General features: G+C 41.6%; 1 protein-coding gene across 1 annotated transcript in view; it reads left to right on the top strand.

Annotated features, from left to right (window-relative positions):
- PITX1 (paired like homeodomain 1) overlaps window positions 1-14,703 on the top strand; it is a 93,603-nt gene extending 78,900 nt beyond the window's left edge. The window contains exons 2-3 of the mRNA XM_015814928.1: window positions 4,878-5,083; window positions 14,170-14,703. Of these exons, the coding sequence (XP_015670414.1) occupies window positions 4,878-5,083; window positions 14,170-14,703 (740 nt within the window). The remainder of the gene's footprint in view (window positions 1-4,877; window positions 5,084-14,169) is intronic.
- The last annotated feature ends 8,622 nt before the right edge of the window (window positions 14,704-23,325 follow it).

Here is a 23,325-nt window from a genome sequence, read left to right as displayed (position 1 = left end):
AAGAGGTAGAGAAGAAAGGAAGGAAGGAAAATTTCAGGCCCTGGCGAGGGAAAGAGCAGACGTCTTATTCAGCCCGGCGTTGCTTTTACTCCGAGGTGTCTTTGTAGAGGAGAGGCATTTTTTTTTTATTTTTTTTTAGGAGAGGGTTGCCTCAAAGGGCACCGGCGGTAGGGTTGCCAGGTGTCCACTATTTGAGCGGACCGTCCACTTTTTTCACATTATGTTCACTATTTTTTTTCACAAAATAGTGGACATTTTTTTTATTCAAAAGCTTTATGATGAAATGGTACGTAATCTAAAGCTGTACAGTCTACTTTTTTTACTACTTAACCGCCCCCCCCCCCGCTTGTCCACTATTTTTTGGAAGCAGACCTGGCAACCCTAACCGGCGGCAGCTTCCCTCTGTCTTTAGTCGGCCCTATTTGCAGGTGAAGGGGCGTAAATCGACAAGCCCAAAATAACGCTAGTTATGCTGTCCAACGTTGGCAACTCTTCCATACATCCGTGGAAAAAGCCTTTGCTCTGAAGAAGCGGTTCTCTTCGATCGCAGGGCAAGGGAGGGGTTGCAAAATGCCCCCCCCGTCCCGAAATGCAAGTGCACAGCAGCGCTCCTTGCTTGAGAAAGTTCCCCTGGGTGTCCCGCGGATCAAATCTTGGGAAAGTTAACTCCCTGGAAATGAGTAAGAGCAACGCCTCGATGACAGGCCTCCGTAACCCCAGAGAGAATCCTTCAGGCTTCTCCATTCCCAGCAATTCTAAAATCCCAGCAACCTAAAACACCGAAGAAACCGTTGAAACAGCTCAGAGTCTAGAAAGGTGTTGGGAGGGGGAGGAGGAAATAGTAGGATATTTCTTTGGGAAAAGATTTAACGTCAAATTCGTAGTCAAATTAGTAGGCACGCACAAGAGTAGAATCTAATTCTCAAACTCCAAATAATTTCTGCATTTTAATGTGACATCTGATCTTGCAGAAATTAATGGCGTATCTGAGTAAATCTGGCTGAATTCACCAAAACTGAAATAAATTTAAGATGCAGTGCAGTCCTTCTAGTCACTCCCACTACTTATTGCTGAATTTAAGCTTGTGCTACTCTGGGACCAGCCCCTCTGTAAAGTTTACATATTCAGTGGCAGAAAAAATTTCCCCAAGCAAGGGAAGAAAGGGCGAAGAGACCCAGTCCCAAGATACACTATGCATTTTAGTAACACCAAGTAGGAAAAATATAATAGGGAGCCACCGGTAATATTTAATATAAGGGATCAGATTAAACAGGAGCCTGGGAATTTGAACAATAATAAGGCAAGTCAAATTGCTCTGAAATAACAACACCTTTGCCCCTAGATTGTCTCAGAAATACATTTTAGGCTTCTTAACAAACCCATCGATAAGTGAGGGAACACTAGTAGAAGCGGCCCAGCGAAAACTCAGGGCCTTCTCACCAAGTCAAGTCATCATATTTATTATTTTTTTAAGCAGCTATTCCGAGAGTGGTTTGCAAAAGGCAGGAGCACCACAGCTGAGGGTCCTTGTGATGTGTAAGTTGAGGTCCCTTATGGTTGTGCCAAGCTCTAGCTCCTAATGGTGCAAAGGGCTCCAGCAAGCAGCACCTTCCCTGCTTAGGCCCACCAGAGCTTAGTTTTCATTTCTTGTCCGTGGAAAACAGCGCAAAGGCCATCAAGCTGGCATGAGTGATAGTTCTGGAGCTGTGCTGAGGCCCGAGGGAGGGCAGCTTTTCAGAGGAGCAGGAGTGGAGGGAGACCACATTGGCAGAGGAGGTTTAATGTTCATTGCCCACCTTGAGAACTGATGGGGACATAAGGTCACTTGGGGCCTTGCCCTCAGTCTCCCCACAACCCTCCCTGAGGTCCAGCCTTAAGAAAAGCCTACATCACCAACCCGGTACCAAGCTGATCCCCCCTTTTCGATAGCCTTGCTAGGAAAAAAGGTTTGTGGGGGTTGTACCAGGCCTAGGTCAGGCCCTGGTGGGTAAAAAGGAGAAGGGGCCTAGCTTGAACAGGAACACAGTTTTTTTAGGCAGCATCAAGGCCTTGCAGGCTTTGGGAACTGTTCCCTACCAAGAGTAGCTGTCCTATCTGAGCTGTATTGAAAGAAAGCTGCTTTGGGGGGTTCTCCTGAACTAGGTGTCTTTTGGGGGCTGCTACCTGGGCACCAACACGTCTCTGATCAGAGTCCTCTGGAAAGAGTATCAAATCCAGGCCTTCAAAAGGAGGGAGATTGTAGCCGCATGTATTTAGGTTTTCAGTGTACAGAAAAACCTCCCAAGTTGATTCATACCATGAAGCTACCTAATACCTTTATGAGATTATTTTTTTTCAAGCAGCAGCTTGCTGTACAGAGATCAATATGAGTTTAATCTTGCCGGTGCCTGCACGTGTTCCTTGTCCACTTTTCTTTCTTTCAAGAGGCATAAATAATTTCTGCATTTTTATGTGGCATCTGATCTTGCCAAAATTAAGCCATTGAGCTCCTCGCTCTTTTCAATAAGGAAGGCAAAGCACTTTTGTAATCCACTGAAATCAGGGGAACATAAAGGGCTTATTTTTGGATGGGTCATGTCTAGAGTTTGACTTTTCAATATAAAAAGGATGCATAAATATTAATGTGAGAGGGTGTAGGTCTGTTTAAGTATATAAATATAGTAGATGCATATGATAATAAGGTGACTTTCTTAAATACCTGGAGAGGGAGGGAGAAAAAGATAATGCTCTCTAAAAAATCCCTCTCACTTTCCAGAAATGCATGGCAGAGACCCACAATTCCTTTACTACACACTTTAATCTGAATCATGCGTTTTATTTTAAGCAGGCTATTAAAGAAATCAAGGGATTATTAGCCAGGTCAACTGCTGATCCCTCCCCAGAATCTTCTGTGTAGTTCTAATTACAATATATTCAAACTGCAAATGGACACACATAAGCAAGTTTTCAATATTCTTTTGAAATACATACCAATTTAGAAATTGATTACATATCTAGAATCATTTTAAGATGAATAATCCTATCAATCCTCTTTAAGTGTTAGCTTAGCCTTGGAGGCAACACCTATAGACTATTGCTTCCATATAAAAAAATCTCTCCATCACACTGCAGCCTGAACTACTGGTACTTGGGTGACTGTTGCACAAGCAATTTAATTAGAAATACTTGGTCTGAGAAGACTCTCCCTTAATTCAACTCAGGAAGCACACCAAGTCCCATTAAAATTACTAGAATTTATAGGCTGCAAGTTGGCCAGATTGAATATAATTTAGTTATAAAAGAATTAGCATTAAGAGATATTTAGCTGAATTGTGGAAGTGTTTAATTGAATAGCAAGTCTTTTCAGAGATAGTGGGCTCCACTGAATTCAGCTACACTTTCTTCAGTAGGGATGGATCTCTAGGCCTTAGATGGTAGGATATCCTTTTGTGTGTGGTGTGTATGTGTGTTGACTCCTGTTGACTGGCTGGGCAGGTCCCTGCAGTTTCTTGGCAAGACTTGGAAAATGGTTTTCCATGGCCTCCTCCCTAGGACTGAGAGGGATTAATTGACCCAAGGTCACCCAGCTGGCTTCATGCCCAAGATAAGACTAGAACTCACCATTTCCTGGTTTCCAGTCTTATGCCTTTAACCACTATATCAAACTGACTGTCAGAAGAGTATATCAGAAGAATACCCTTATGTTCTCTAAAAATTCACTTCAGTTCCACAAATAAGAAATTGCATCAATATTCTTAACTATCTCTATATCTCATCCCCTCCAAAGCACAGTGGGAGGAACCTTCAGTCAATTTAATCTGAGTGGGTATATGCTGGGAACCAATGTGAATTATTTGTATCTGGAAACTGCCAGGTGTTTTAAAAATAGGAGCACCCTCACATTTCTTGCAGTGAATCCTATAAATCTCCGGGAATTGACTGAGTCCCGATTTCTTCCCTCTCCCATTTACCTGAACCATTAGATCGAAGGCAGGGTCATGCCAATTGGTGTGTCCCTTCACACTTGTACACACTTTAGCCATTACTGTACAAACACATTTTATGCTTTTTTTGTGAACGCAATTTTCGTATTTTTGAATGGAGATCAATCCAAATTTGTAAAATATCCTTATCTCAATAGTTTAAGCAAAAAAAGTTTTCTTAATGTTATGTCATTTTAATTAAATATAAAAAGGGATCCTGAAAACTTGTTCTGAAAGTAAAAATTCCAAATTCCCTAGGTATAAACTATTCCTCTCCTTTCTTCCCACTCCTTGGGTTTAAGAGAGAGAAAAAAGATTGTTCTCTAAGTAGTTATGGCACCCTGGGAGAAGTATATATTGTAACCTTCGAAAGCTTAAGTACTCAGCATAATAGAAAAATGCAAAATTGATTGCAAAATGAGCTGTGAATTACTTACTTTTTGAGAGAACGGACATTCTGATTTGTAAACGAAATTTTAAATCATCCAAATTTTTCTACTACAGATACCATATTTTTAAAAAGTATTTTCCCCTCTAATAGCTTATTTTTTAGCTTTCTGAGTCTTCTGTGCAGAACAGCACAGTTAGATCCCAGCTCCAGATCATCTCTGGCCCTTGTTTCTGTAAGGACAAACCCCCGTTCTCCAGACTTTTTGAAACGGAGGAGCTGGTTCCAATCCAAACCTTCTCGCTGCTGCGAAATGGTGTATAATTTACGAAAGATTCGGGTTACAGAACGGTAATTCAGACTTTTCGTATTGGTCAGCTTGTTTGCAGGGACAGGGGTGGCTTTGCGCTGTCTTGGGTTAAGAGGCCCAGCGGAAGCCCTTTGATTTTTCTTCCTAATAATACCATTAATCGCACCCCAACCGATCCTTATTGTGATCTCGCTCTCCTCGGCCCTTTCCTTTCTAGAAAAGGAGCCAAGCGGCGTGCAGAAAAGCGAGGAAGGGAGCGCAGACGACCCGGCGAAGAAAAAGAAGCAGAGGCGCCAAAGGACTCACTTTACTAGCCAGCAACTGCAGGAACTGGAGGCCACTTTCCAGAGGAACCGCTACCCGGACATGAGCATGAGGGAGGAGATCGCGGTGTGGACCAACCTCACGGAGCCCCGAGTCAGGGTGAGCCACCTCCGCGGTCGCCTCTCCAGAGCTTTCTCTCTCCCCCCCCCCCTCCCCCTTGCCCCAATGTCTGCAGATAACGCAAAGGTCACTACTTAGAGCTTACTCCGCCGCAGTTAGAGCTTACTCCGCCGCAGTCCTTAGCCCTTTCCCGGGGTGCGGGCTGTTTTTGAGCGGGCCTGGCCTGGAAGAGAGCCCATCCCGTTCCACTGGGTAACCCCCCACGAATAAGCTGGGTCGGCTGGTGGGAGCCAAAAAGCCCCGGGCCTTACTTGCAGGCGTTTCCCTCCGGGCGGAGCAGGTTCGGGCGAGCTCTCCGCGCGGGAGGGCGGCGGGCGGCCCGCAGAATCGCTCTTTGCAGGCGCGAGCACAAGACGACCCGGCACCGCAGCCCTCTCGGCGCAGCAAAGCGGCTAAGAACCGCCGCGCCGTGTCGTAAAGGGAGGCCAGGCCTGATGAAGGCCCCGTTAGGGAAAGCGCGGGCCGTGTATCTTCTCCCTCGCTTTGCATACCCCGGATCTGCAACGTCTTCGGGTTCTCAGGTCAGGAAAAGCCCCCGGAACAAATAAGGCCGACAATTGTGCGAGTAAATTGTAAAGAGGAATGCCCCTTGGGGGTCGAGCAACATGCATAAGGGCTCCAATACGATCAGGCCTCGATTGGGGCGCAAGCAAGAGCCTATGGGGTTGCTGCTTAAATTCGGGCGTCTCCTCTCCCCGCATTTTTTTTTTCTCGAAGAACCCATCTCATGGAGGTTTGCTTACGAACCAGGCTGTCCAAAGTGTGACTCTGAACCCACGTACTTTGAAGTAAGCTCGAGGATTACCGGTGCCTCCCCATTGCTTTCCAGTACATAAATATATAGAGAACAGGGTGCAAAGCTGGGAGCTATTCAAAACAAAACAAAACCCCAAAACAGCGAATTAAATCCAGCTTTAAGCTCTGCTTAGAGGCGGGCAGCTGAAATCAGTGTGCCGAGGTGCCTGTCCGCACAGCTAAATCTCCTTGATTTCGCTTTGTCTCTTCTAAATAGGATTATTTCTCGATTAGTGGTTGGATCCTTAATTATTTGTTGGGTTCAACTCTCTGGACTCTCATTAAACGAGACTCCCAAAAATCAAAGGAAGGGGCGCCCAGCGCGTGCTCTTAAATCTCGACTGCGCAATTCCGTGGCGGGTCGGTCCCGAGTGAAATTTCCCCGCCCTTTCAAAGCGGACCTTCCGCAGAACTGAGCGGAGGATCCAAGCCGGGCTTACGTTTTCTCGGGAGAATGCCTCTAGATCCCAACCCCAGCAGTTTTCAAAAGCCAGGAGATGAGCAGATCTTGAATGGCAACCTTAATCGAAATTTCTGATGGGAAAAGATGCTTCTTCAAATGGCTTGAAATGCAACCTCTCCAGCCTTCCCTCTACTGTATCTTCAAGTAATAGCCTTGCTAAGAAAATGCTAACAAGAGTCACAAACCTTTCCACTTATTTATTCATTTATTTATTTGATAGCCTGGGAAAAACAGGAGTTGCCCAAAATAGACAAAAGTCACCCGAGATTTATTGTTTTCTCTGGGTTGATTGTAACTGCAGCCATTTAATAACAACAGCAATTCTAGTTCATCTTCTGGGGGGGGCGGGAGAGAGAGAACACAAGCCTCTGGGTAGATGGGCTTTGTGAGTGCACTCCTTTTCATAGGAAGGGGGGATCTGTAAAAACAACAGGTTTTTTTTCTGAAAAGCCGGGTGAAGAGGAAATTATTTTGATCCCATTTCCTCCTTGTGGAAACGAATAAGAAAGCTTCAGAAATCCCAGTGTTTTTCCCCCCTGCTTTCTATAGCTTTCTATTGGCTCTGACTATAAATGGGAAATTTCAGGAGAAGCCCGAATAGGAAAAGATTGGGAGCAGCTATATGTGAGCATGAGGTTAAAGGTCCAGGTTACATGAAAATGGTTGATAAGAACTGAAAAAGAACCCCAAAATTCCCACCATGACTCACGGGTTGATCCCTAGATGGAGTTATAATAGCAGATGTTGGCTTTAAGCTTTGAATCCCAGACAAGGCCAATAGTGTAGCTATAAAACAAATGCGGGTATTGGGGATGATTTCACAGAGGCTTTGCTCTCTCTCTCTCATTCACACACACACACACACACACAACTGGGCATGTATCCAGCCAGTCATAAGCAAATGTCCTGTGAGGTCAATAGGGCTTAATTTCAAGGAACTGTACCTAGTTCTGGAAGGATAAAAAATTCAGTGAGCAAGTTAAGTTGCTATTTTATTCATGGTGACACTGAGTAACCCCATATTTAATGAGACTTTTACACTACAGAGTAGCAGTGTCAGTGTGCCTTTTAACAGCATACACAGTAAAGGCAGGAATGGCCAAATTCAATTACAATCATGGGAAAACTGGTCACACAGGTACAAGCAGGATTCAGCTCAGCTAAACTGTATTTGAAATGTAATGTTTTGTGCGCATCTAATCATTCTGATTTGTATTGTAGTTGTGCAGATGCATCCAACTGTGAATAATACAATAAACCGCAATAAAGCAAACCAGTTTACTGTGTCTGTGATGGACATAAAACCCAGAATTTGGGCAGAATTGTGCCCAGTAATGGAAGTAAATCATAGTGAATTGAAAGATTTTAGGTGTGTTGTTTTTAGAGAACTGTACAAGTGTAAGAACTGCACCAAGTGTTTAAAAATAACCAGGAAAGAGTAATTAAATAAAACTATTTGGGGAGAGAGGAGAGACAGGTATTTGGAATGATATTTAGCTACTCTTAACAAAGACACACTGGTCATTTTAATACTAACAGCCAGTTAGTATATATATAAATTGTTGTGCCCCTCAATTCATGTCAAGCTGAGATTATACAAGGATACATTACTGCAATGCAATGGAGTGATATATACTTGCATATGAACAATTGTTGGGTAATAGTTTTTGTTAAAATCAATAGACCCTCCAAATCATGGACAAGAGACAGATTAAATTCACCAGCAGATGGGATTACTTGAGATTCCAGAATCAGCTAAGGGTTTCTAGATAGACAGGGCTGCTGAGCTGATTGTCAGGGATTTCCTGCCTTCAATGGCAGGAATTGCTTAAGTTTGTTTCAAGGGATCCAGTGTCAGAAATAACCTGCAAGACAAACAGGATTGACACTTTATTAGTCATTCTCTTTGCTTGTTTTGTAAGCTGGATTCTTGGTTTATTGGTTTTGGGTCTCCCTCCCTCAACTTCATAGTTTGCTTTATGCTTTCAGGAGAGCAAATGAATCCTACAGCTGCTGAAGGTGTGAGTGTATTTAATTTCTATTGAGTTGATGAATGCAGTAGTTCTTGATTTAATAGGTTCTAAATGGAGATCACCATAAGGATATAACAATATTCCAGAGGTAAAAAGTTATTGAGGATTCCCTGTAATTTATTGGGGCCCATAGGAAAAATGATCTACTGAAGTGTTATCCACGATCAGCCTGGAGTTATTTTAGCTTTTTTATAATATACAGAAATTTATCTTTGCCAAGAAGGCCTCACCAACTCCCCCTCCCCCAAATACTAGCAGAAAAGCACAGACTTAAGTGGCTTTAGGCAGCAGGCTGTAGGAAAATCAAGAGGTTCCTCATTAGTGTCCCCTGCAAATTAGAACCGTAGCCCATTCCTGTGTCTTTCAAACCAAAATTAAGTTCCACCGAGTTCCATGAAGTTTTTCTCCTTGAGAAAAAGCCAATCTTGGCTTCCAATCCTGCAGCTGCTTACTGGGAGGAAATTGGATAGAAATTAGAGTCTGCCCAGGACTTTCCTGAAACTTTGAGGGCAGAAGACTTATCCAAGCAGTTCTTCCATCCCCTTTGCTCTATTCTATGTGTTTTCTTTTCTGCCCTATTCTCTGTACCTTGAAGTCAGCAGAGAAATCTAAAATGCTAAGCTTAGCATTATATTTCAGCTGATTAGTTATGCCGCCTTAAAGGAAAAATAGTAAACCATCCGATTGTTTCAAAGCCTGAACTATACTTATTCTGATGAGCTTACACTCAACATTGGGGGAGGGCAGGAGAGAGAAATTCCTCTTTTTAAAAAAGCCTTGGGGCTGCCCCTTAATGAAGCATTTTGAAAATTGCATGGCAAAGTGCTTTTGTGATAAAAGATGGGGGGGACTTAGTATGCTTAAAGAAACGTGGCATTTTTTAGTAAAAGTTAGAAAAATTAAAAACACACTTCTAATCACATTTACCCCTTAAATCAATGAAAAAATCCCATTCTGCGTATATCTATAGAGATACACTTCCCCAAAGACTGCAGTAATGCACATTTTTGGTTAATTTTGGCACAATCCAGCCAAAAGCTTATATAATAAAATACAGTTGATGCCATTTGGCCCATTCTGTTCATCCCCAAATTATTCAGCATATGATCTTATTAATTGCTACAGGGTTAAAATCCTGCTGTGATCAATAGGGCTGTATTTTGTTTTTTTGGCTGAAATGTCATGGTACTTAATGAGTTTGCCCTGTAAGGAAGGAGCACTTCATACAAAGTTATTGACCCTAATCATTTAACGTGGAGGCCGGACTTGGCTTCAGTAGGGAAGGATTGCTTCCAAATTAAAGTAGAATGTTGGATATCTTCAAGTAGGGGGTAGACAGCCATCTGGTTGAGATGCTTTAATTTTGATTCCTCCATCAAGAGGTTCAATTCAATAGTCTACATCCCCTCCTTCAGCCCCCCTCCCCACTGTTTAAAGTAGGGAGAAATCAATAATTACTCCATTTCCTTCCAAATCTTAGCTCAAACTCTTCTGTAGTTGTATTTTTCTGAAACTTTAATTCAGTCAAATTTGCTAAGAGGACTTTCTTTGAAAATATCTAGAGGCAGCATTAAAATGTTTAGCTTCGGTTTTAGGAAATCCCTGTCTGGAAATGCTTTCTGAGAAGTGAATTACAGGCTGCTTTTCGGCTTTTTCCACGGTTTTTCTTGAGGAGTTTCAGTTAATTCTTCCTCCCCAACTCCTCCTTTTGCTCTTTCTTGTTGAAACTTGCAGTTTTGTTTTCATTTGGTTAAGCCTTCCCCCAGACTAGCAAGCAGTTTGATCTGCAAACAACTTTCTAAAACGGGGGACAGAATAGGCATCCACAATCCTGTGAGCAGAGCCTGACCTTAGGAATTACACAGCCAATTAAGTAGCCCTTGCTCTGTTTGTGAGAGCCAATTTGGTGGTGTGGTTAAGGCATCAGACCAGAGACTGAATGACCATGACTTCTATTCCTGCCTTAGGCAGAAAGCCAACTGGGTCATTTTTTGGCTTTCTCTCAGCCCTAGGAAGGAGGCGAGGGCAAACTACTTCTGAAAAAGTTTGCCAAAGAAACTGCAGAGACTTGTCCAGGCAGTTTCTGAGAATGGGACATAATTCAATAGAGTCCCTCCAGAATTACAGGGCCACTGCTTTGTTTTTGAGAGTGCCTTTAGTAAAAAAAAAAAAAGCGTTCCCACAAAGGGGTTAGATTCCCAGTTTGGCTGGTTTTTGCTCCTAACAAAAGCTTTTTCCACCTGCTTGCCTTAGTTGGCAGCCAACTCCTATCAAAATCCTAATCTTACCAGTAAGGCAGGCAGTTCCACTGGCCATATTTCCCCCTGGAATCACGTGGCTGTATTTTTCCAGTGCTTTTGAATCCCTGGATTTTTCATGAAAACAAATTGAAAGTTTTTCCTAAAAGATTACTTTTCCAAAGATTGCATCAGCTTCTCTCCTCAGACCCCAGGGCATCTATACTGATTCTCTTTTCTAGCAGCAGAACTGTAAATACTGAACATTCAGTGTAAAGGCAGATGCTGCTTTTAATGAAAGGCAAAAGATGCATAGGACTGGCTGGCTGTGTCTAATTTCCAGAAATAAGGAATTTTTGTTCATTTGTTTGTTTTGAGTTGGATAAAGCCACCAGGATTAGTCTGAGAGCAGAAGTTTGGGAAAGAGGTTTGGCCAGAAAGTGGTTAATGGAAGCGAAACAAGTAAATGAAATCCAGAGATCTTGAAAAGGAAGCAAAGGAGATGCCAAGTCAAGGCAGCAATCTGTAAACGGGGATTTCTCAAGGCCCCAATCGCAAAATGGAAAGGCCATCTCCAGAGAGAAATGCCAGCTATCCATCTAACTCAGGGGTAGTCAACCTTGGCTCTTTTATGACTCGTGGACTTCAATTCCCAGAATTCCTGAGCCAGCTTAGCTGGTTCAGGAGTTCTGGGAATTGAAGTCCACGAGTCATAAAAGAGCCAAGGTTGACTACCCCTGATTTCTAACTAAATGCTATAGGGGGCAAATGCTTTGGAGATAAAGGGCAGCTATTGAAAACATTAAATGAGATGTCTTTTCCCAGGACAGCCTGCTAAAGACAGGGACTTTCTTTAAGGGGAGAATTTCTTTCATGGGGAGTTGCTTTTCATGGTGGCTAGGATTGACCAATTGAAGACTGGAACATTTGCAGGGCACCAATCGTATCCCCACTTTAAAGACTATCCTCTTAAAGTATTAATTCTTATTAATATCAATATTAAAATCTATCCTTTTTAATCACACAGGACCAGGCATTTATAAGCTGTGATAGCAGCAAATAACCCAAATAAGCCATTAGAATGATTTGCAGTCTTTTCTTACTAGAGCAAAAGTGCAGATTTCTGGTAGCTTACAATAAAGAATGTTGCATAGGATTAGGCTGAAAAGAGGTAGGAAGGGTGGTACCTTTTTCCTATTGACTCCCCAAAAGCAGATTGAAATATTAATTAATGTGCCTATTTGATGTGTTGAGTAATGAATATGTTAATGCATTTTTATTATACTTTGATAGCTTTGATCTGATTGCAATCAGAGTTTTGCTTATAGCTCTCCCAGGCCAATCCATCTCACAGGGTGGTTTTTGTGGGGAAAATAAAAGGAAGGTACTTTGGATATATTTGCCATCTTGCATTATTCATAAAAATAATAAAGGTGGGAAATACATACATACATACATACATACATACATACATACATACATACATACATACATACATACATACATACATAAAATAGCTGTTCCAGAAAGAATAAAATTTGGATTTTAAGAAATCCAGTAATAAATAAATTGATCAGAGGTGGTGAGAAATTTTCTCAACCATTCCTTGTTGCTACAGAACCTTTTAGGAGAAAGCTCAAAACATCAGAGGGGTGAATTGGCTGAAGAGATAGTAGAAATTTAGACACAAAGAATGGTGCAACAGAATACAAAATCAATGTAACAAACGGTCCCTCATGTTTATAGCAGTCCACCTATCCTTTAAGTCCCCATCTCTATAGGTAAAATTTTTAAGCTAATATAACATATCAACACAAGTTACCAGGTAAGCTTTACGCACCAAATTTAATTTAAATTTCAAGTGGCTGAACCCCAGAATGTATTTTCAGTTCCAGGTCTTAACTTAGCTCATGAGAACAAAGATGCCACCTTGCCTTAGATTAGCAGAACCAACTCTGTGTAGGGTTGAGGAAGAAAGATTGGCTATTCAACACCTCTTATTTCAGAAAGAAAATGCTGAACAACTTTTCCATTAGGTTCCCTTACCTTCCAAATTATTGTGCTGTATTAAGCTTTGAGAAAAGATCCAGCAGAAGATTCCTTAACTAACCCACAGGGACACTCTGAGTCATGCTGATCAGTCTGTAGATCAGGAATCACTAGCCCCTGGGCTAGTGGGCACCCTTGGACTCTTGAGGGGGGGCAAAGAATACTGTGTCTTTGTTTACTGTTCCTTAAAGCCTCCTACAAAAGATTGTCTTCCCCCCCCAAGCAGCATTTCCAAATGGGCTGCAGCTGCTGACCATTTTTATTTTGTACACAGATGGGAGAAGCATTCTTAGAAATTAAGACATAATGGAGATGGGCAATTTACTTTGCAAAATGTCAGCTGTCAATCTGATCATTGATTTTTAGTGACCCCTTACACAGATTTTCTCAATTGATCTATCCCCAACCTGGTCCTTCAGCTCTTCCAACTGTATTCTCTTGCCATCCTCTTCTTCTCTTTCTTTTAAAGTAACGATAATAAAAACTAAAGAGGAAGTGTGGCCATACCATAGGCTGTGTGGGCCCTTTGGAGCCCACAGTGCCATGATGGGGACGCCATTTCTGGCTGGAATCATTAATCAGCTCTCTTAATAAGTGATTGGGGGATTGCTCTCTGTTTCTTGCAATAATGCCTAGGCAAATCTCAAGCTCACTGGAACCTTGTTTTTCTTTGAAACCCTTCATTGCATCCTGAAAGAGCCCCATTTGAACACAGAAATTCCCAGTTCATGAGTTTGCTTTAGGTGTCTGAGCTTGAAGAGAGCTCTCAGTTCTTCTCTATGAAGATGCACCTCTGGTCACCCAAAACTTTATTCACTGCAACACAGGGCAGGTGGGTAGAAAAACAATCACACAGCAAAATGTCCAACAACCACAGCAGATGATTTCCAAGCAAATCACCGTTTTTTTTAAATCTTGTATCACATAGAGAAAGGTGAAATCTCCCTCCACTCCACTCCTGGTGAATCAGATAGTTTCCTTACCAACATTACTGCACCAAAATTATTTGCCTTTGCCTTCTTCTAGGATGTTTTTTTTCCCATCTTTCCAGTCTAGCCCATGCAGTGGTCTTGAAGTATCCGGGTGGTGGTCCCATTTCCAAGAACTAACCAGGACCAGCCTTGCTTAGCTTCCCAAATAACCAGGCCCTCCAGATTGTATGATGGGTTTCTCAGAGTTCCAGTGTGACTTCTTAGATATCCTCAGGTTGTGTCTAATAGATAGCCACCTATCTAATAGGGACCACCTTGGAGAAATCCTCACTATGCTTGCTAAGTATCACCTAGAGAGACAGCAGGGTGGACCATGGGTGGGCCTTCCCCCCCCCCCCCCACTTTAACCTAGGCAGACAGGTGCTAATTTTAGGCAGGCAGCCCCTTCTTAATGTCTCCCTCGCCAGCGGGGGCAAGCAGAGACTCCGCGCAGTGCTGGTGGCCGTTTCAAGCCTCCGGGCCCCTCTTTGTCTTTTTTTCCGCCCCTTCCCCGCAGGTCTGGTTCAAGAACCGGCGCGCGAAGTGGCGGAAGCGGGAACGCAACCAGCAGATGGACCTTTGCAAGAACGGCTACGTGCCGCAGTTCAGCGGCCTGATGCAGCCCTACGAGGACGTCTACCCGGGCTACCCGTCCAACTACTGGCACGCCAAGAGCCTGGCGCCCGCGCCGCTCTCCTCCAAGAGCTTTACCTTCTTCAACTCCATGAGCCCGCTCTCTTCGGCCCAGTCCATGTTCTCGGCGCCCAGCACGCTGCCCTCCATGAGCATGCCCTCCTCCATGGGCCCCTCGGCCGTGCCCGGCGTGGCCAACTCCGGCCTCAACAACCTGAGCGGCTCGTCCCTCAACACGGCCATGTCGACGCCCGCTTGCCCCTACGGCCCGCCGGGCTCTCCCTACAGCGTCTACAGGGACACTTGCAACTCCAGCTTGGCCAGCCTGAGGCTGAAGTCCAAGCAGCACTCGAACTTCGGCTACGCCAGCCTGCAGAGCCCCGGCTCCACTCTAAACGCCTGCCAGTACAACAGCTGACCGGCCTCCGCCTCCTGAAAGGGACCGCGGCTGCGCTCAGGGGCAGGGAAACACGCCGGAGGAGGAATGGGGAGGACGGACGGACCGACGGACGGGCGGGCGGGCGGACGAGCCATGGCTGGCGAGGAGAGAGAGAGAGAGAGAGAGAGCGACGGGCCCGACCGGACCTAAAACACAGGGATGAGTTGCAATGTTTTGTGTTGTTGTTGTTGTTTTTCTCCTCTGGATGATGCGGGTTTTGTATGCGTGTTTACTTGAACTTGCACAGGACTTTTCCTTCTAAACGAGCGTCCACTTTATACGACCAGAAGATACGGTAACGGTGGAGGGGGGGGGCGGGTATCCAGGGGAACCGGGGAGAGAGAGAGAAGAGTGACGTTGCTGACTAGCTCCGAGCGCCCTTCGGGTGGGGCTCCCTTCGGTGAGGAAAGGAGGCGGGGCTCCGGGTTCGCCCCTTCGGGCTGGGCGGGGCGGAGATCGTTCGACGGGGAGGCGTCGTCGGTGCCAATCGGAAGGAAACCCTCCGAGCCAATGTGGCACCAGCAGGGCGAACCGCTACTACGAGGCTATGTTTATCTTCGCTTTACCGTTGAATAGGCGGTTGTTCTCCAATGCGTGACTCTCGATGGGATTTGTTTCTCAAGCTGGAAGCGTCGGGGATCCTACCATTCCTAGCACTGCAGTTCGCGGCTGAAAAGGTTCCTTTTCCTACCTCTCATTCTCTACCAAGACTGCAGCTCGGAACCCCTCTAGTCTCTCTTCAAAAAAGAAACTTTATAGAGACAGCCCCCCCACCACCTCCCTTTCAGAGTCTTACCCTGATAATCAAATTATCGTCCGTCCTTATTTAAAGGATTTTTTTTTAATTTAAAAAAATGAGAAAGGAAAGAATTCTCGTAGAGAATCTAGGGGAAATATTAAGAAAGAAAAGACAGAAAAGGAGCATCAGAAAATACTGCCTCTTAAACAAAGGAGAGGAATGGGTAAAATAAATTTGGGGCCTGGGGGGGGGGAATTAAATTACTTTGTTTCTCCAGTTTTGGATTTAAATAAATCAATACAAGCAAGAAACCCAAACAAGAAATCTTTAAAAAGATGTTATGTGTTAAGTGTAGATAATACTTAAAAGGATTTTTTTTTGTTGGAAAAAATTTAAAAATATGAAAATGATTAATTTCTTTAAATATTAATACGCATACAAAACACATATGAAGTTTTCTCGCAGACATACTTGTTGCTTCTTCCTGTTGATACTTATTACCTGTAGATGACAAAGAAACATAATATAAATGCACAAGGTACTTCTTTCCCAGTGTATCCCCACCTGTGATAACCGTTACGCTGGATGTTTCAATAATGCTGTTGTGGAGGATGCAGTATATATATTGTTTTATAAGTTATGTTTTCGTGATTTTTTTGAAAATTAAGAGCATGGGAATAAAAAAAAAACCTCTTCAACCTCTTTGTCTTCCTTTCTAGCTACATTACTATGTAGATCGCCCTTATTCGATATGGGACTCCACAGATGTGTTTAGATTATAGTTCCTATCATCCACAGCCTGTATAATCATGTTGGTTGAAGATACTGGGACTGATAGCCCAGCATAGCTTCCATTCGATGGAAGTTCCTCATTGATCTAATTGAAAAACATACCAAACAATTTTTTGAGAATATTTTTCAATTATACTTTAATGCTATAATTTGATACTTTCAACACCTGCAGACATAAAAACATCTCAAACAGTAAACATTACAGTGAGAGAGGTTAAACAGAAATAAAATGATAGTGTTCATCAAGCAAAATGCTAGTTCATCAAGTAAAACACTGTCACGATGACTTCTTATTTATTATTTATATATTAAATTGCATATCTGGCCCATCTTGCTGCCAAGTAACTTTCACAGTGAATCAACCTACTTGCAGTTGAAATCCATAGATTTCATTATGAGGTTGGATGCCAGAATACTGACTTATCTTCTCAAGGATTTTTCCTTCAAATTCAAAAGAAAGAAATCCAGTATTTGTCTCTGGAACTAACCCTTTCTAATCTCTAAAATAGAGTCCAGTTTGAAAGCCCCAAAAGAAGTGTAGGGAAAGTTGAAGCAGAGGTATTCCAGGGCAGATGGCTCTCCAGTTCCCTTATTATGCCACCTGATCACACTTTTAGCAGAAGACAATGCATGCAGTGGCTCCACTGATTGTGTATGTAGATTTTCAAAGTTCCTTATCAAATGCTCATGAGTAAACTTAGCAGAAATTGGAAAAGAGAACTTGTCCTGTCATGGATTGTTAACTGGTTAAAAACAGAAAATAGACAGAAATAAATTATATATATAAATTAAATATTTTTTTCAAAGCCGAAAAGTGACATTCTTCAAGGATTTGTGTTGGGACTGGGGCTTCTTAATCAGAAGTTATTTTAACTTATGGCTGAGCACTGAGATGACCAAGTTTAAAGATAATACAAAATATTCAGGTTAGTAAAAACCAAAAGGATCTGTGTAAATATATTGTATAGTCAACTGTATAGCAAGTGCGGTTCAATGTACAAAGAGTTGCACATTGGACAACAACCCCTCCTCCCCATCAAACACTAATTTCATGTATGGATGGGATTTGAATTGTTTCTAAGCAACTAGGAAAAAGATTATGAAGCCATACAGGATAGCACAAAGGGCTCATAATAACTGCAAATATATGGAACTTCATTGATTCCAATCCCCATATGTAGGTGTTCCTGTTTTCAAATTAATTTACCTATTAACACATGCTAGTAAGTCAGACTTCCCTAATCTTGATTTAATCATACAACATGCAAAGTTTCCATCTAAAAAATTGTTAGATCTTGCCAGGATATTTTCAGAAAAGGAACTTCAAGCTGTATGCATCTAAATAATTTTAATCCCCTCTATTTAGTAGACATCTCAGAATCTCCTTCAGATGTTTGTATACTATTGCCAGTGAAAAATTCATACTAGAAAAAAATGTAGGTCAGAGTTAAATTGGGGGGGGGGGTCCTTGGTGCTCTCTGAGCTTGATAGGTTATATAAAAAAAGGACCCCACAGAAAAATTCATAGCTAACCATTTCTTCCCAGTGAAAACTAAAATTTATTCCTGTTGAAAAACCCATAGCTAAAATTTATTCCGCATGCCCACTGCTATGTTGTGCTTGACAACTACTGGATTTCCTAAGGAAAGTAAGAAAGGAAATACTCATGTTTTAAATTAATGTAAATCAGAGTGTTATTCTCAAGGGAGTTGTCTTAATATTGAACATGCTTACTCGGGAGTATACATCCTTATGCAATGATAAAAGAAAATATTTTAAAAGTTCAAATAAGAAGCTAAACTTTTGCAACCATGCAAATCCTTGATTCGTCACCCTCCAATTATCAATATGGTGAGAAGATGAGGAAGAAAGAGAAGGAGGTGAAAACACTGGACTGAGCAATTCAGTCCGGGCTATAGGAGAAGTCGAAGTCAAGGCCTCAACCCACCTGAGAGATCCAAAACAGAGTGACTGTTTTTTGTCTTGGGCTACCCTTTTCCATCTCTGCCCAGTCTTTGAAACAACACATTTGCAATGCCCTGAATAGATTGTTTTGTTTTGGGGTTGTGTTTTTTTTGTTTCAAACATTATTTTTTTGTGGAGGATCTAGATCCACAAGTTGCAGTCCCAGAGCAGACCCTTCACAATATTGTCTGCAATCTTACCATAAGGCCCATCAGATAGGTGAGATTGTTATTTCTGAAGGGTGTTTGGGACTGGTGGAGAAACAAAGGGAGAATCTTTTCCATGCTTCCCATTAGCCCACTCTAAACCATACATGTCCAGGCATCTTTTCTCCCTGGGGAGTTCTAAATGCGTTTCTTGGGATACACCCAGCTTAGTCAGCATGTTTTTGCAGGAATCCTTTGGCATTCAACACTTTCTCCACTTCTCCTGGGGAAGGCTGCAGTTTGGTGAGGGTTTCTTTGAAGGTGTTGAAATAGGATTCTATTTTAGGGCAGTGAGTGATGTGTTTGTGAATTTTTTTAATAATAACTCTTGGTTCCATGAGCAATGAGAATCCACCATAAAGCAGAGAGAGGGTTAAGAAAATTATTCTGGTTAGGTTAACAGATGCATTAAGATACAGAAACAGATACAGAAAGGAAAGAGGAAGTCTTCTTCAAAAATAATCTGGGAATTCAAAAGAGCAGAACTCAAAGCAGCATCCATTTTTACCAGTTAAGCAGAAGAAAATAAAAGCACAAAGCCATGAGGAATGTGAGCAGCGTAAGTAGCAACAATAAAGTTTTCTTTCTGAACAAAATCAATTACAAAGAGGAAGCCTGCCAAAGAAGTACTATAGTCCTTTTTAGACCACCCAGGTGTAAGTGTTGTACTTAAACAACACTCAGAATAAAAAGTGAATTCTTTTACTTCCACAAAAGCTGCTTCTTATTTTTCAATTAAAGACTTAAATAAAATAGCCTGAGTTTACACCTCTCTTCTTAGTTTAACATGCAAAAACATATTTCTATGCAGAGGAAATACTAATGTTATGCAAGAGGTAATTAATATAATGGTTATTTTTTTTAAAAAAAAGACTAATGAAAAGTTCTCCAGATTCTGTAAATAACTATACTTGTATTCTGACCCAAACAATGTTTGCATACATATCTGGTTAATACGTGTTCTTATCCTACAAAAAAAAAATCTCAAGAAAAAGAAGACTCAACATGTGGATCTGGATGTTATATTATAGATCAGTAGTTCTCAACCTTTTTAATGCTGCGACCCCCAACCGGTTGTAAGTCGAAGACTAAACCGGTCGTAAGTCGAGGACTAAACCACTCATAAGTCGAGGACTAAACCACTCGTAAGTTGAGGACTACCCAACTGGTCGTAAGTCGAGGACTTTCCCTGCCCGGGAGTGTCGCGCATGCGTGATTCCACCCCCTGCGCCAGCCGAGGCATAGCTGGCAAGCGGCAGAGACGGAGCAGGCCCACCACCAGCTGGCCCAGCCCAAGGGAGGTAAGGCATCCGCCAGAAACGGGGAAAAAATGGCGGACAAAAAAATGGCGGACAAAAAAAATGGCGGACAGCCTTGCTTGGCGACCCCCGTGAAATGGTCGATCGACCCCAAATGGGGTCGCGACCCATAGGTTGAGAACCACTGTTATAGATGAAGTGAATAGTTAATTCCTTTGAAAAATGCCTGACTTGGAAGCCTTGTCCTTTCTCACTAAATATTTGTGCTGATGGACAGCTAGTGCTAAGATGGAAAAAGCTGCCCATATTATAGTGCATCCCTATTTTGTGTCATTCCACATGCACAACCTTGATCTGTGTCCTCCATTCACACAGATACCATGTTTCCCCGAAAGTAAGACCTACCCTGAAAATAAGCCTTAGCTTGATTTTTGGCGGTGGGGCTAATATACGCTCTATCCCCAAAATAAGCCTCAGTTTGGGGGCGAGGTACACGCCTAAAAATCAAGTGGGGGTGGGGGGCGGAGCTTTCCATTGCAGCCAGGCCTCCCATGGATCAACACTTGCCTTGCCTGCCCACTTCTTCTGCGGCCGAAGGAGCAGCTTCATTCTGCAGCTGAGAATGGAGCTCTGGCCTGCATTTCATAGTCAGAGGCCTTTCTGGAAGGCCTCTGCAGCCGAGAACTGAGCTATGGATTCAATCCCATGAAGCACTGAAAAGAACTGCAGTAAATGTCTTTGATTAATCAGCAAGGAACTAAAGAGGATGGAACATTTTATGGAAGATTAATTTAGATCCATTCTAAAGTCCATTCTGAGTCCCAGAGCAATTCATTAACATGCATAACTATAGACAATTTATAACAGTACAAAATTATTGAAAATCAATAATCCTAAAATAAAAAATGACCCAGCAGTGGGAGAATGGATAACAAATAGTGAATAATTATGCAATCCTATACTTTTCTTCCTACAGAAGTAAATTCAATAGTATGAGACATTTCTTGTGGGAAATGATCTTGTGGTTTCATCTTCAGTTTAGTGTTGAAGATTGTGTTGAGGATAAAATATACGACAAAATAGATTTTCTTTAATTTTGGTAGGTTGGACTGACTTGTTAACTATCCGTTCTTTACACAAGAAAACATTATTTTTAAATGGAATTTTCATATGTTTTGTAGATTTTTAACTACTTGCTCTCTAACACATCTCAACTTTTGCTGGTTAAAAAAAAAGAGATAGAAGCAAGTCTTCTTGAACAAGTTGTGATCTTTCATTTTGGATCCTCTTGTCTCTAAAATGAAAACAACTTCCTGCTTACCCAAAAGGCTGTTATAAAAACAAACATATTATAAAAATTGGTAATTTGGAAGCTCAAAGTTTATGGAGTATATCTAAGTGCACATTTATGTTGCATATATCTAAGTTGCAGAGTATATCTGTAATAATAACATAAGCTTTTTGGAACAGCTGCTACCAAATATAACAACAAATTAAACATTTTTTATTGCCAGAGGACAATTTTCTTCTACCAAAAATCTTGCTTATAATGAAACAAGAAGAAAAACAGCTTTCGGTGGCGATCTTTGCACAATTATAGACACATAAGTGAGTGCCTGTTCTATTCGGGAAGAAATGAATAATTCCCCACATGAGGTACAGTAGCAGCTTTCTGAGAGATACAACTAGGGTGGGGAGACCCCCCTAGCGGAAACTGGAGGAAAAATCAGCTAATAAGAGACAGCTAATAAGAGGTCTTGATTTAAGACATTTGGAATGGGAATATGCTGGTGGAAAAAGGACAGGTTTAAGAAAAAGAAGTGTTAACTCTTTGGGTGAAGAAACTTACATTTAAATGTTCACATTTTAGCAAAAGAATAAATCTCACTATAGACAAAACAAACTTATTTATTTCCTTACAGATGACTGTATCTTCTATGGTTAATAGAAGAAAAGAGTTAAAAGTCCACCTCAGTCAAGTCCACAACATCAAATTACCACATAAATAGGAAAAAATAAGTACCTAACTTCTCGTCAAAAAACCATTTAACCAAGAAATAATATTAATGAAATGACTGAAAGGGGCAACAAATCAGGAATGAATACCATTAACTACCTCAGCATCCATCACATTGCTTGCACATGCATATAGGCTATGGAACCTCAGCACGACTGTTACGAAATCCCAGTGTGAAGGCCACAGAGGCCTCTATGCCCCCAAATGTTTGCTTATTACTCAGTACTACTCTGGCCCAATGGGCCTTATTGTGCACAATCCAGGCCAGGAAGGCTAAGAACATTTTTGTACTTGATGCTTTGCAAATCAGAAGTGAAAAGTCATTATCAGAAAATTCCTCTTCCAAAACTGATCTTCTCATTGAAAACCCCTGAGAAGCATTTGAGCATCACCGCCATTTCATAAAATGCAGCTGAAAAACATTGTTTAAAAGGAAACCAAAACCAATTCCATTTTAATGAGATAAATTCATTTATTGCCCATTAAATATAGAGATAAGAAGGAAAAAGGCAAGTTTAGTATGGCGGTAGCATCTTCTCAGTTTAAAGCACCAGCCACCACCACACTGAGTGCTCCTGTCAGGACCCCAGTCTAACTGGCAGAGCCAGGTTTTAACACCTCACCTCATATATTATACTTATTATACATAATAATATAGCATGGTAAGTAACAGTGACTCAATCCAAAACGGATGTAGAATGAAAAAAGAGTCCTTGCTACTGTTGCTTTGACAAGGTTAAGAACTTATGTTACTACATGCTGAATATGGAGCAAATCTTAAATATTTACCTGTGATTCTACTTGCTCCTACACAAGGAGAAAGTCTTTAGTGAACACCCCTACACACACTCTTTGCTTACTCAATAGTCTCCAAAGGATCTGAAACAATTCTTCTACAGATACAGTTTAAGGGCACCAATTTAAAAGAAGAATACTTTGGACCAAACACCTCTGGAAATAGGAAAAGAAACATCTGGTGAGAGAAGGTTTGGCTGCTCATTGTACCAATTCAAACTCTATTTATGCTTCTATTTTTGAATTATATAAATAAAATAGACTTTACTGATTAAAACAAGGCTGTGAAAAAAACGTTACATCCAACTGGCAAATAATGTGTGAAAAAAAGAATCTGATAACTTCAAAACAGCTTGAGATTCTAACATATAAATCAAGGTTTTCTCATTCAATTTTTGAAAATTAAATTACATGGTGATTTTGCAAGCAAAAATAGTGTTTAGAAACAATACTGAGAACAGCAGTTCCTACACATGCTTTGTATCTGTCCAGTAACAGAAGTAACTTTGGTTGCTCCAAAACATTTTTACAGGCCTAGAAGGCATGAAATTACCTTGAGATATAGATAGTGATAGATATATATAGACAGATAGATGATAGATGATAGATGATAGATAGATAGATAGATAGATAGATAGATAGATAGATAGATAGATAGATAGATAGATAGATAGATAGATAGATAGATAGACAGATAGACAGATAGACAGATAGACAGATAGACAGATAGACGGACGGACGGACGGACGGACGGACGGACGGATGGATGATATAACTATAAAATCTTTCTCTTGTAAAAAATTAAAATCACATATTTAAGACAGCTGT

The sequence above is a fragment of the Protobothrops mucrosquamatus genome, unplaced genomic scaffold (genome assembly GCF_001527695.2).
Source record: "Protobothrops mucrosquamatus isolate PMUCROS unplaced genomic scaffold, P.Mucros_1.0 scaffold296, whole genome shotgun sequence".
Lineage (NCBI taxonomy): Eukaryota > Metazoa > Chordata > Lepidosauria > Squamata > Viperidae > Protobothrops > Protobothrops mucrosquamatus.
The sequence above is the reverse complement of the archived record's forward strand: the minus strand, read 5'-3'. Positions and strand labels throughout refer to the sequence as shown.